Source organism: Marmota flaviventris, chromosome 13 (assembly GCF_047511675.1).
Source record: "Marmota flaviventris isolate mMarFla1 chromosome 13, mMarFla1.hap1, whole genome shotgun sequence".
Classification (NCBI taxonomy): Eukaryota; Metazoa; Chordata; class Mammalia; order Rodentia; family Sciuridae; genus Marmota; species Marmota flaviventris.
In genome coordinates, this window is record NC_092510.1 from 90,631,890 (window position 1) to 90,644,609 (window position 12,720).

Genomic DNA, 12,720 nt, shown 5'->3' on the forward strand with positions numbered 1-12,720 from the left:
AGGAAATGGAGCCAGACATGTTCAAAATAGACAGGTCCAGTGACTAAACAAAAATAAAAACACACCTTGCAGATCAGATGTCAAAGGCCAGAATCAGTATGACATTAACAGGTCCCCTTGCCTCTAGCCTGGCCCCCGTGAATCCAACTCTGGGCAGCCACACTGGTCAGATCACACCCCTATTCAAAGACCTCAACTGCCCCCACCAACTGCAATGGATTAATATTTTTCTGGGTAAGAAATCCTGCCTCCAAAAGAAGTCTGTGCAAACACAACTGATGGAAAGCTGCTCTGGTGAGTGTGGAGAAAACAAGGGGATTCCTCCACAGCTTCTCAGGGCAAAGCTTTTAAACACACTGACTTTCAAGTTAAAGGCCAAACTATTGGACAAGAAATCCAAGCCTCAGTCTCATCTCAAAGGAAACCATTACCCTCCACCGCTAGGTAGTAGCCTCACTTCCGGCTCTCTCCCAAACCAGACTGTGTGCTTCCATCCCTTTGTATAAGCTGCTCCTGGAATGTCCTTCCCAGCCCTGTCCCACCCTCTCCCATCTGTCCCACCAGGTCACACTGGTTAAGCATTTTCCCCTTAAGGAAAGCTTTGCCATCCACAACCTGAGTGGCCCCAACAGAGAGAAATGAACACATTCTTTTCTGAGCACTAAAGTCCCCATATCAACCACTCCCCAACCACAGCAAGTCATCTGACCTCTCTGAGCCTGCATTTCCTTGGCTATGAAAGGGATAACTTGCTCATGTGGACTGCAGTTAAGCCATTTAACACAACCCTCACAGCTCGTGGCCTGTGGCAGAACTCAACAAATGACAGCTGTTAAAATTACTACCTTTTTCAACATTCAACAATTAGCATTTTGTCCGAGGACCTCAGAAGAGGCTTTCTGCAGCTAAGCCAGGAAGCAACTCAGTTTTAGTAAGAGATTAAAAGATTGGAAACACAGCAGAGCAGCCCTCTTGAAGCACTCAGCTCCCCCAGCTAAGGCTAGGAAGGAGACACAGCAGCTGGAACAGCTAGCAATGCACTGGGATGGGGCACCAGGCTGCACCTGCACAATGCCCCCAAAAATGTGGAGGGAGGAGTAAGACTGCCCTCTAGGGGTCTAGCTCGGAATCATCACATCATCAATGGAGAGGTAAAAAGTCACCCAACAACACACTTCTAAATGGATGCCTTGTATTGTATGTAATTTATAACTCAATAAAATTGATTTTTTTCAGTTACCAGAAAGCAAGTTTCAGATAGGGAGTGAAAAAAGTGGGGCAGGCTTGTGGAGTCTGAGGCCAGCTGAAGGACTGGCTCATCCACAGGGAACAGCAGCTTTGACCCAGCAAGGCAGCATCCGGAGATTTTCAAGAGAAACTGGAAATCCAGACTTTTACATGAAAGTCTGTTTTAGATATTGGCAAGTAATTCAAACTTAAAACTACTGTGTAGACCAAAGAAAAGACAATATATCTGCAGGCCATATTCGACTTGCAGGGTCCCCAAAGTTGACTGCCTTTTAGATTCGAATAGTTCAAAGGCCAGACTGAAGGAAATAAAGTAACTAGAACTACAACCTGTGTCTTTGAAAAGGGGTGGCGGGAGCCCAGAAGATATTGGCAGTGCCCACCCAAGTGAGGGGCCAGGCCTCAGGATCCAACTCCAGGCCCAACAGAGAGTCACTCTGGCACCCCTCTCACCAGGATGTAACCAGGGACCCCTGCTTAATGCAGTGCTAACCTCTTGACCCCCACGAGCCTAGTAGGCAGGACTGATTTCAGAGAGGGAGCACACAGATCTGTGTCCCCAGAGTTTCACCATAAAGACTGTCAAATCCTGAACACAAATCTGGAGTTGGCATCTGGCTGCCAGTCTCTGGCAGTGCAGCTGGGACACCTCTACCCCTGAGACAAACACATTCACAAGTCTGACAAACCAGATTTCTGTGCCCATCTAGACGGAACTACGGGAACCCCAGGAAGATGAAGCCTTTACCAAAGCTCTGAATGGCCACCCACATTCCCGGGGAACCCACCAGCCGGACAAAAGTAAGTACTCATCCTCCCAAATTCCCTCTTCCCCCAGCAAACAAAACAAGAAATCATGCTTCCGCAGCAACTCGAACCGGGAATACTTATCGGGGACTCCACAATCAGGCTGTGTGACAGGCTTTGCACACACCACTCCCTGAGCTAGCACCTCCAGGATTCCTCCCCTGATGAGCCTTCCCTGCCCCTCGCTGAGCACAGGGCCCTGAATTTGCCTCTTCCACCCAGAGCTCCAAATAAACAGGACTGTGCTTCCTGTTTCCTATGCGCACCCCAGGACGAGCTCAGCAGCTGGTTAAGGAATGAATCTACTCATCCTCCATCCGGCCTTGATCCACCTACCTCCTCAGCCCCACTCACTCACTCATAGTCCTCAACCCACTGGGTCCGGAAAGAAAGCAGCATCTTCCCCCCCCACCCCCCAACACACATCTTCTTTCCCCTTTTTCCCCAACTCAGCAAACTGCACTCCCATCCCGCAGCTGCTCGGGCTCCACCCTGGCCCAGAGGATACAGCCCAGCCTGCAGCCTTTTCCCCCAGCCCACATCCATTCGGTCATCATATCCCCTGTACCTTCTCCATCTCTGCCTGTTCTCCTCCACTCCAACCTCTCCCCCGTGCTGGTCACATCACCTCCTGTCTGCAAGTCTATATCAGCCTGAAAACCAGTCTTGTACCAGACCCAAAGGCAGCTTCTCTAAATTTAAACCTGATCCTGTCATGCCGCACCTCATCCCTAACTCTTCAGTGGCTTCTACAAGCTCTTAGGATAAAACCCCACTCCAGGGAAGATTCTCTTCCTAGCAATGTGATCAAGTAAAACACAGGACTCAAATGGTAAGCCGAGATGGTCCCTACTCCCTCCACTGGGATCCACAGAGAACTGTTTCCTCATCACAAAACTTAATTTCAAAGCGAAGAAAAGGCCACAGCATGCTCAACAATGCTAGCTCCTCCAAACGCAGAAGCTAGAGCACCTAAACATGGAGACCACGGGCTCTCCTCTTTCACAGGAAATCGCAAAAGGTTTGCTCATCTGATTTTTTCCAACCCATAAATGAAAGTAAGTAGCAGACACAAATCTCAAAAGATGGCACCCAGAGAGAAGTAAAAGCCACCAGCATTTGGACATAAGAACTAAACTATATTGTGGGGGCAGGGGGTGTTTCAATGCAGGAGGCACCAGTGACTTTTTTTTTTTTTTTTTTTTTTTAATGAAAGGAACTAGTCAGTATTCCCTGATTTAGTTCATTCACTTTGGAACAATTTCCATCAAATTCCAAACAAGCTTGACTCTTTGACAGATAGGTCACTGGTTAGCTAGTGTCTCACTGACATTTAACTAACTCAACCTTCCATTTAGTGACTACCAACACAGGGCAGGAGTATCAAAATGTAAGGTTCATGGTAACAAAACATAAACGTTCTCCCAACGAGTTTTTATCAAAAGTTTGGCTGTAAAATATGATGAGCACTAAAGATGGCCAAAAGGCCTACTGTCCACTGTTTCTCTGGACTCCAGCAGACTCTGTATCTAATTGACATTGTTCTGCTTTTGGCTCCCTGTACTGTACCGATTTGGGCCTCCTGCCAGCATTCAAAGATATGATGGAAAACAGGTCACACAAAATTCACTAGTATTTATTATGAGGATATGGTCACTTACTTTTCCCGTGGAAAGAACCACAAGAGAAATTTTTCTCTGATAGTGCCAAGTACAACTGGGCTTCCTCTGAGCTACTGGCTTGTTTTACCCAGGGAGGAATGCAAATCTCATGTCCACCAAAATTGTTTTTCCTTTTTTCCTTGGTTACCAGGAATCTTAAAGCTAACACTGAATGCTAGATTTAGTATCTAAATGGAACTTACCCATGTGAATAGCTATCTACTGTCTCTGCCTCATGTTACATTCTATTCCTTTTCTTTCCTGCCCAATGTCATCCCCAGTTTGCTATCTTATTGTTTTGGAGATGTTCCAGTAAGCCACTCACAGCCTTGGGACAAGGAGGGAATGGAGGAAAAGAAGGGAAGGAAAGGAACAATCCTTTCCCCACGCAGCAGATAATGAGACGGTAGGATTTCACCAGGATGAGAGCCAGACCTGTCCTTCTCTTCCAGAACCAGGACCATCTCCAAGTCCCCCTTGTGCATCTTCTTCATCTCTGAAAGCTTGCTTTCCAAACTCAGCCGAAGAGCCTTCTCCGTTTCTGTTCCTGCAAAGGCCTTTTCCAGTTCTGCTTGGGCGGCTTTCACATCCTAGAGTTAAATTAAATGCATTTGATGCAATTTTTCAATACAATTGGGAACATTTTGAAAGGAAATTGGATTAAAATATAAATATTTATGACTTTTTCTCCGGCACATTTCCCCTCCCTGAATTGTACTATACATGGAAAGAATCGGTAATAAATACATTTGCCAGCCATTTTTCCCTCTTGTATCCTGAAGAGTAATAGGCATTTCCAATGGAAAAGAATCAACTCTACAAGAACTGTACTTTTGGTTTTGAAAAATCAGATCAATATTTACAGCTTCAATGAGAACAAGGGGAAATGCGCCTCTCAATACTAAACACACATAAATTCCAAAGAGTCACCATGATCACCACACAGATTCATCCCACCCCCCCACCCCCATTTCTTTTTAAGATAATGACTACACAATTCTAAAGTACATTTTCTAGATCTCCAAAGTGATTTAGGTGGTGAAAAACTCTGTGTTCTTCTTGAGAGCTCAGAGAATCCACCAAGAAAATTATATAAATCACCCATGCAGTGTCTGTGTTAGGGGAAAAGCTCCAGTGCTCACACGAGTAACCTAGGAGCAGGCCTAAATCTCCAACTATTAAAGCCCCCTGCCTCTGATTATATTGCAAAGATAAAATCAACTCAAACTGGGTTCAAAACCCAGCTTTCCTACTTATTTGTTATGTGACTTCAGATAGTCCCTTAACCTTTCTGAGCCCCAGCTTTCCAATCCGTAGAACAGGAATAACCACTATCTCATCAAAGAGCTGCTGTGAAACTCTGTTAAAAACATGTTGCATCACAGGAAGCGCAAAAGACGTTGGCTTCCTTCTCCCTGCCCTTTCTCTCCACAGTACCCCCCAAGCCTGTCTCCCCAGGAGGCTTGCCTGTCAGTCTAATGAAAGCTGGCAAAAACCATCCCCCATATTCTAAGACAACAAACAATAAAGCCTGCTATTTACTAAGTGCCTACTAAATGCCAGGCTCTAAGCAAGAAGCTTTATTTATATCACATTTGATCCTCAGCAACCCTAAAATGTTATAACCAAAACTGTACAGAACAGCATTCTAGAATGTGGGTTGGCAGCCAGACCACCGGACATGTACACCGGGGACCTGGAGCCGTGACTCAGCCACTCTGCCTCCTTCATCATCTGTTTAAAAAGAAAGAAAGGAGAAAAAGGGTGGTAAAACTATTTGCCTCCTCAGTTTACTGAAAGGATTAACTGGTCAGTGTGCACAGGCAGCGCTGGGAGGGAGCCTCGCCCACCAGCAGCCTCCGCTGATGCTGGTTCCCTCTACTCCACACAGCAGGCGGCAGGCACTCTTTTCACTTCACAGAAGCAGAGGCAAAGGAAAGGCAAATGCCTCGTCCAAGGTGACAAAGATAGGTTGTGGCACGCCAAAACACAGGGAAGCACACACTGGGGAAACCAGGAGGCCAAATCAAAAGCCACATCACTTCAAAGCATCATAATTATATTTTCATACATTCCAGAAAATCCTTCTTTTAAAGGTCCCACTCGACCACTTTTGGCTTAGATAGTTTCTCGCTCTTTCTGAGCCTAACGCCTGTGTGGCCCAAGGGAAGGTAAGGGCTGATGACACAACCTGAGTAGCAGGTAACTGCAGCTGCTCAATACAGACTCTGCTTTTTACATCCAGAAGTGCTTTTTGGAGCCATTTCTCTTTGCATCCACTAAAAAGATACCAGAGTTCTGGGTAGAAAAATTGAGATCAAACTACTCCAAAGACCAGGAATTAAATAATTAGAATAGTCTGAGAATCCCTAATCAAAAAATCCAAACTCTAAATGCTCCAAAATCTGAAACTTTCTGAGTACCAACATGATGTCACAAGTGGAAAATTCCACATCTGACCTCACGTGACATGGTCAAAACACAAGCACACTAAAAATACTGTATGAAATTATGTACTTAAAGCATATATGAAATATATGTACTATATGAAATATAAATGGACTGCATATTGAGAATAAAAAAGTCCCACCTCCAAGATATCTTATTATGTAAATGCAAATATTCTAAAATCCAAAGAAAACCCATATCCAAAACACTTTTGGTCCCAAGCATTTCAGATAAGGACGCTCAACCCATATTAGTTAATAATAGTTAAAATGGAGGAAAACTTTGTAACCCAGACACACACAGGATTTTTTAGCCAGGAAACATCCTGGCTTGCATCATGATCACAGGAAACACATAACTGAGAATGAGTAGAAGGAGAAGCTACACACAGGGCCTCAGAGAGAAAGGACAGTCAGTGGGCACTGGCAGGATGGTTGGATGAGGTCAGACCAGAGGGACAGGGGCTGAACAGGCAGGTGATGGCTAAAGGCCAGGATTTCTGGTTCCAGGCTCAGCTAGCTTTAGGTAAGAAAGTCATTCCCCTTCTCTGGGCCTCAGCTTCCTCATCTTTATAATAAAGGGACCAAACAAGATGGTAAACAGAGTGGTGTGGTCAAAAGAGCACAGGTTCAAAATCCAGCAGTTACAGCTCTAAATCTAGGATTTAACTTGGACCTGTTAATATTTCTTTCTGAACCTCAGTGTCTCATATAGGAATGAAGACAATGGCAGCCAGTTTTCAGGGTATGATGGTTTTTATGAATTATATATATAAAGTGTCTAAAATGGGGAGTAAACTCAGGAGATGCTCAATAAGGGTGAGGGTGCCCTATAGCAACTGCTGAAACTCTTGACAGTCTAGGAACAACACTGCCCATCACTCATCAACCCGCGGTGTGAAGCACAGTCCCTCAGGTCTGCAGACTTGCCCCTTCCAGAAGGAGTATCCTCTTGGTTAGGAGATCTTCCACCTGCTGCACCTTCTTCTGAGCATCTTCTTTTACCCGCTGAATTTCAGAGCCACCACCTTCAGCTAAGCTCTCAACTGCTTTGCTGCAGAAAAAGGCAGAGGGCAAAACACATTAGGGTGAGAGTCTGAGGGTAACTTTGGCAGCTCCCCAGAGACAAGGAATATTTGTTAGTCATTTCTCCCACCTCCCTAAGCCAAGATTCTTTTTTCTTTTTTTAATGTAATTTCAAAACACAGATAAGAAAAAGGTAAGACGCATGCATAAAGTTGTCACTCGGGATAACAAAGTCAACATTTGAGTATGTAGCCTTTCAGACATTTTGTACACAAACAGAACCATTTAATACATATCAGTGAACAGACCTTATTACTTAATACACTATAAATATTCTTCTGGGTCAGTAAGTAGAAATCTAGAGCATTATTTTAAAAGCTACCTATCAACTTACTGTATAAAATATAACATGATTTATTAAATCAACTGCTTATATTTTAAATATTTAAATTGTTTCTGATTTAACATGTTTGATAATACTCATAAAAATCTGAGATCAGTGGCTGGTATGAAATAAGCATTCAATAAGCATTAGTGCCATTGTTTAATATGCCAAGCAGTGTTATGATAAAAGCATCCTTGTATGTCTACCATCCATTGATTTCCTAGGGGTAGATTCCTAGAAAGGGAACTGATGGGTCAAAGGGCAAGCACACTTTTAAGACTCATGAAGTTACTGCCTGAATATCCACCAGGAAGTTCTTGACCAGGCACACGTCATGTCCACCAGGGGTACAGGAAAGCTGGTCTAACAACCAACATGCCAAGGAGCAAATGCAAGAAAAGTGCATCTGGAGGGCTAAGAAGCAGTGTCACACTGTACCAGCAAGAGGGGACAGCACCTTACATTCAGCTAGGTCCATCTGTTGCAGCTCAGGCTACCTCTCAGGGAATAAAGACGGAGATGACACAAAACATACAAGGCAACCACTGTGGCCCCTGGAATATCCTTCTGCACATTGAACAGTGTGGGGATAGTGCCCGGGCAGATGTGGGCCACAACCACTGACTCCACAATAAAACGCGTCAGACACGGATTTGCAGACTCAGACTGTGTCGGATCTCTAAATGATTGCAGGTTTCCAGAAAGCAGGATAACAGAGGAAATGGCTCCACCTAAAGCTGTTTCTCAGAAAAACTGCAACAGAAAAAAATGTCTTCACCACTAGCCTCCCATGTCCTACTTTAGGGGTATATAAAATTTCCCCAACAGAGAACCCTGTGATCAGGCACTCATACATCTAGGCCATGTGACCGTTTTACCAAGAACAATGGAGAGTCAAGAGGGCCAATTTGCTGTCCAAGTCTCAAAAAGGAGTTGCCTGCAAATAAAGACCTTATTTATATCTGTTTTTTCCTTTCCCCAATAAGGCTGGAGAAGGCCCCAGGGTTGTGATATCATGTTAATGGAATTCAGTGTGAACAACTGCAAGTAAAGAGCATGGGCTCTGAAGCTACACAGATCCGCTTCCACAGTCTCGCTCTATTCTAGTGCCAGTGTGACTCTGGGTACATTACCTAGCCTCAGTAAATTACCTGTTACCCCTTAGTTTCCTCATGTGAAAAATGAGATGATTACCTCTTAGAATTAATGGCTGACACGCGGGCGCCTCTTCCTCCATCTGAGTGCTCTGCACCACACTGAGGCTGCTGCCTCTGAGGCCAGAGCAGCACAGGCCCCTGCTGAGCTGCTGCAGGAGGTCTCCTGCCATCCCTCTGCTGGGCTCTGAGCTGGAATAGCTCACCCCCCCAGCCAGAACCAGGGCCATCATTTCCACCTCCTGATTAATGCCATTAAGTATCCTCGGCAACCTCTCCCTTAACTCGTTTCAGTACTCGCGCAAACTCACAGTGACTTACAATCATTTCTATGGCCCCTCGAGGGGCATGAGAGAAGGCTAAAAGGATGCCAGACTCGCTCCATCCCGTGCCCTCCATCCTGTGCCATAGACAGAGGGTTTTTCTGGCCCCAAGTTCCTGCCATGGGTGGCTCACAAATGTCTTAGCCCTTGGGGCTTTATGGAGCCTCCACTATAAAATCGCTCCCCTCTTTAACCCCTGCCCTCACCCCACCCACCAGAGCAGAGCCTCCCTCCACCAGCTCCCATCTAACCTTGGCATTTTACAGCCTGAATCATGTACACTGTCAAGAGGCTGACTACAATTTTTAACAACTACTGGTATTATTCAGTTTGTTTGTGTTTTAGTTATACCAATAAAATATATTCCCAATAATAAATGTTCCAACTTTTCATTTATCATCTTTGTATTTTACAGTTACTGTAGCAATAAAATTTATACTCAGCAGTATGGTACAATTTTCCTCTGCTAATGGAATTATTATTTTTTGTTTGTGTTTTAAAGCTACGGAGATAAAATTTACTCCCAACAATATGACTGCTTTTGTTTTTAATGCCCCCTTATTGTAACTGATAAATATAACAATGGAAAATGAGCAAACAAATATGTTTACTTCACAGCAAGGCAGAGTGGGCTCTGGAGCCAGATCAGACCCAGCTCAGTGACCAACTCAGGCAAGTTTCCCCTTTCCTCTGAGCCTCGATTTTCTCTTCACTGGCTGCCTCACATAACTGTTATGAAGATCAACAGAAAAAAGCACATTAAGTGCTAGGAACAGGATTTGGGACAAAGTAGGATCTAGCTCTTGTTAGTTCCCTCCTTCTACCCTTGCTTTTCTTATAGAATCTGGGCTAACAGGTAGATAGGGAGATACAGGGAGACAAGGAGACTATAGGGAAATGGGTCTAATCTAGCTTTCTACCCAACACAAGAAAGAACCTTCTAGAAATACTACCCTCATTATTTTTTTTTCCCCAGTGAGCACCCTAAGCAGGCACTCTACCATGAAGCTACATCCCAGCTCTCTTCTCATTACCCTGTATCCTCAACATTCTCTCTGGATTCTTTCCATTCTAATTATAGTTTTCAGGGAAAAGCAAGGGCTTTTCCTATAGCAGGTCCCATATTCCACTCCCACCAAAAATCATACAGCGGAAAAGAGAGCTGAGGGAAGCATATTGGCAAAGGTATCTTCCATCTATGCAGGAAAATCAAAAAACAAAACCTGAAGCCTGGCGCTGTGCTCCATGATGGGGAACTCACCCTCGTTCCGACCTTTCTGACTAGGGCTTAGAACCCTTCCTGTTGCCAGGCCCAAATCCCCTCCTCTATAAAATGAGGGTACTCCTTGAGATTTGCTCTGCTCAGAATAATGATGGGATGTCAAGGGGAGTGAAAGTGTTCTTAACCTCAAAAGTGGTGTGCATACGGACTTATCGTATGCACTTACATGTCAGAGTCTGAAGAGACTGACATGGATTGGAGGAGCCTCGGTGACCCACATTAGAGCCTTTCCAAGGGCAAGGCAGTGGGAAAGGCACTGGGCTGGGGGGACCAAAAGGGGAAGAGCCCGCCAGGGCGAGGCGAAAACGCCAGAACAGGAGCATCAGTGGAGCCCTCAACGCAGCAGGGCAGAGCTGGTGGAGAGGAGGCTAAAGTGGTGAAGTCCCAACGACGTTTCCGAGCAGAGCTCATGCTGTTAACCCAGGAGGCACCAGCCTTGCCCTCTCCTCCTCATTCACACCAAGGCCTGGGGGCTTGCCCAAGTGTCCTTCCCACCACCACCACTCAGCACCTGGCTCTCACCTGGCCCACTGAACAGCGTCCTAACTGGCCTCCTTGCTTCCCCTTCGCTCCCCCCACCACCCACTTCCAGCACAGAGTGTGACCTTCTCAAGAGCAAAACTCTAGATTGTGTCACTTGCTCATTTGATCTTAGGGGAAAGACCAAAATCACTAGGGTCCTAGACTTCTCATTTCCTCAGACATATACGCATTCCCTTCTCCTTCAACGCTTCTCCATCCACTCACCTGCCAATTCCTCCGTCCGCCTCAGATTTCATTTCAAATGCCACCTCACAGGCTCATCTTCCCAGTTACGTACCTACATATCTACTCCCGCAACTATAAACCCCCACAGCTCCCTTTATTTTCTCCTTATAGCTCTTTTCCCAATTTGCATTCATGCATTTACTGTTGCAAATACTTGACTGCCATCAGCTCCACTAGAACCTAAGCTTCAACATCACTTTGCAACCTCAGGAACCTTGTCCAGTGCAGCACACAACAGCTGACCCATCCAGCAGAGACAGCATCTGCTGGTCAGATGGCAAAGGGCCTTGAACACCAGCCTGGGCAGACTGGAAAATATATGCACACAAACTTGTGTGCAAGGCCCCGAGCACTCCATGCTGCGTGCTGTCCCTGAAGCGTGCACATGAGACCTTGTCAACTGGTGTTTCCCTATGCACATGCTCAGCTAATAACAAGGCCTGCAATGTACAGGAAACACACTAAATTCTATTATTGATCTCCAGGCCTAGGAAAGTAGATTTGCCTCACAGCTGAGAATGACATGCTTCCAAAAATAAACAAATAAATAAATAATAACAAAGACTTTTAATCTGCTTATATTTATTCATTTACACATTCAGAAAATGCTGCCTGTGCAAGTTTAGCATAGCTCAGAGGAGAAGCCCAGGCCTGGGAACCTCTCATCTGCTCAAAGCCAACACAGACCAATGTCCAGCTGCCAGACGATGGCAGTGAGAGGAGCTACCCTGTCCTGGCATGGAGCAGCTGTGCCCCAAGCCAAAGAGCCCGCCACGCCCAGCAGGAGCTCTGCTTCCATGATAAAGGGAGCATGCCCACGTGAGCTTCCAGCCCACCTCAGGGAGGCAGCCCTGGGAAGTCGTATTCCACTCTCTCGGAGACAAATCGAGCCCCACTTTCCCCAAAAATGCCCTCCATCACTGCCTCTCCACACTCCACTCATTCACAAGAATATAAACCACTCAGCAGCTGGGGGGAGGTAGTGTCTCTTTTCAGGTCCTCAGTGTGTGACACAAGTCATTACGTAATAAATGTTGATGGATGAATGGAGAAGCAGCTGACTGCAGGCTGTGTTCTCTAAACTGTGCTGTTGTTCAACAAACACATTAACTTTTGAATACTGAACTCATTAATGGAAATACTAAAATATTTCAATTTTTTTTTAAGTAATAGAACCCCTTTCAAACAAAACATTATAAGGATCCTAGGGCCTGTAACAGATTTTTTTAAATAGTTACCTCACCCTCTGCTTCCTTGCCTCACCCACCAGGACCCCTTAACTTTTTTTTTTCCCAGGGGCACTCAGCCACTGAGCCACATCCCCAGCCCTTTTTTGTATTTTAGTTAGAGACGAGGTCTCACTGAGTTGAGGCTCAGAGCCTCCCTGAGGCTGGCTTTGAACTCTCGATCCTCCTGACTCAGCCTCCCTGGGATTACAGGTGTGCGCCACGGTGCCCCCTTGACTTTGACAGCAATTACAATGAATGAACCACTGACATAATTAATAACAGATGAATCTCACAAATATATTGTTAAGGAAAGAAGCTAGACACAAAAGAATACATTATTGTATAATTCCAATTATATAAAGTTGAAAACCAGGGAAAACTAAGCAATCA

The 12,720-nt window shown here is 45.3% G+C and overlaps 1 protein-coding gene across 5 annotated transcripts in view; it reads right to left on the bottom strand.

The window, feature by feature from the left end:
- The window catches only part of Cdk5rap2 (CDK5 regulatory subunit associated protein 2), a 185,962-nt gene that overhangs the window by 136,854 nt on the left and 36,388 nt on the right, over window positions 1–12,720 (bottom strand). For all 5 annotated transcript variants that reach the window (XM_071600877.1, XM_027945288.2, XM_071600875.1 and 2 more), the window contains exons 6-7: window positions 7,094–7,217; window positions 4,152–4,306 (exon numbers count right to left, since the gene is read on the bottom strand). In XM_071600877.1, the coding sequence (XP_071456978.1) occupies window positions 4,152–4,306; window positions 7,094–7,217 (279 nt within the window). The remainder of the gene's footprint in view (window positions 1–4,151; window positions 4,307–7,093; window positions 7,218–12,720) is intronic.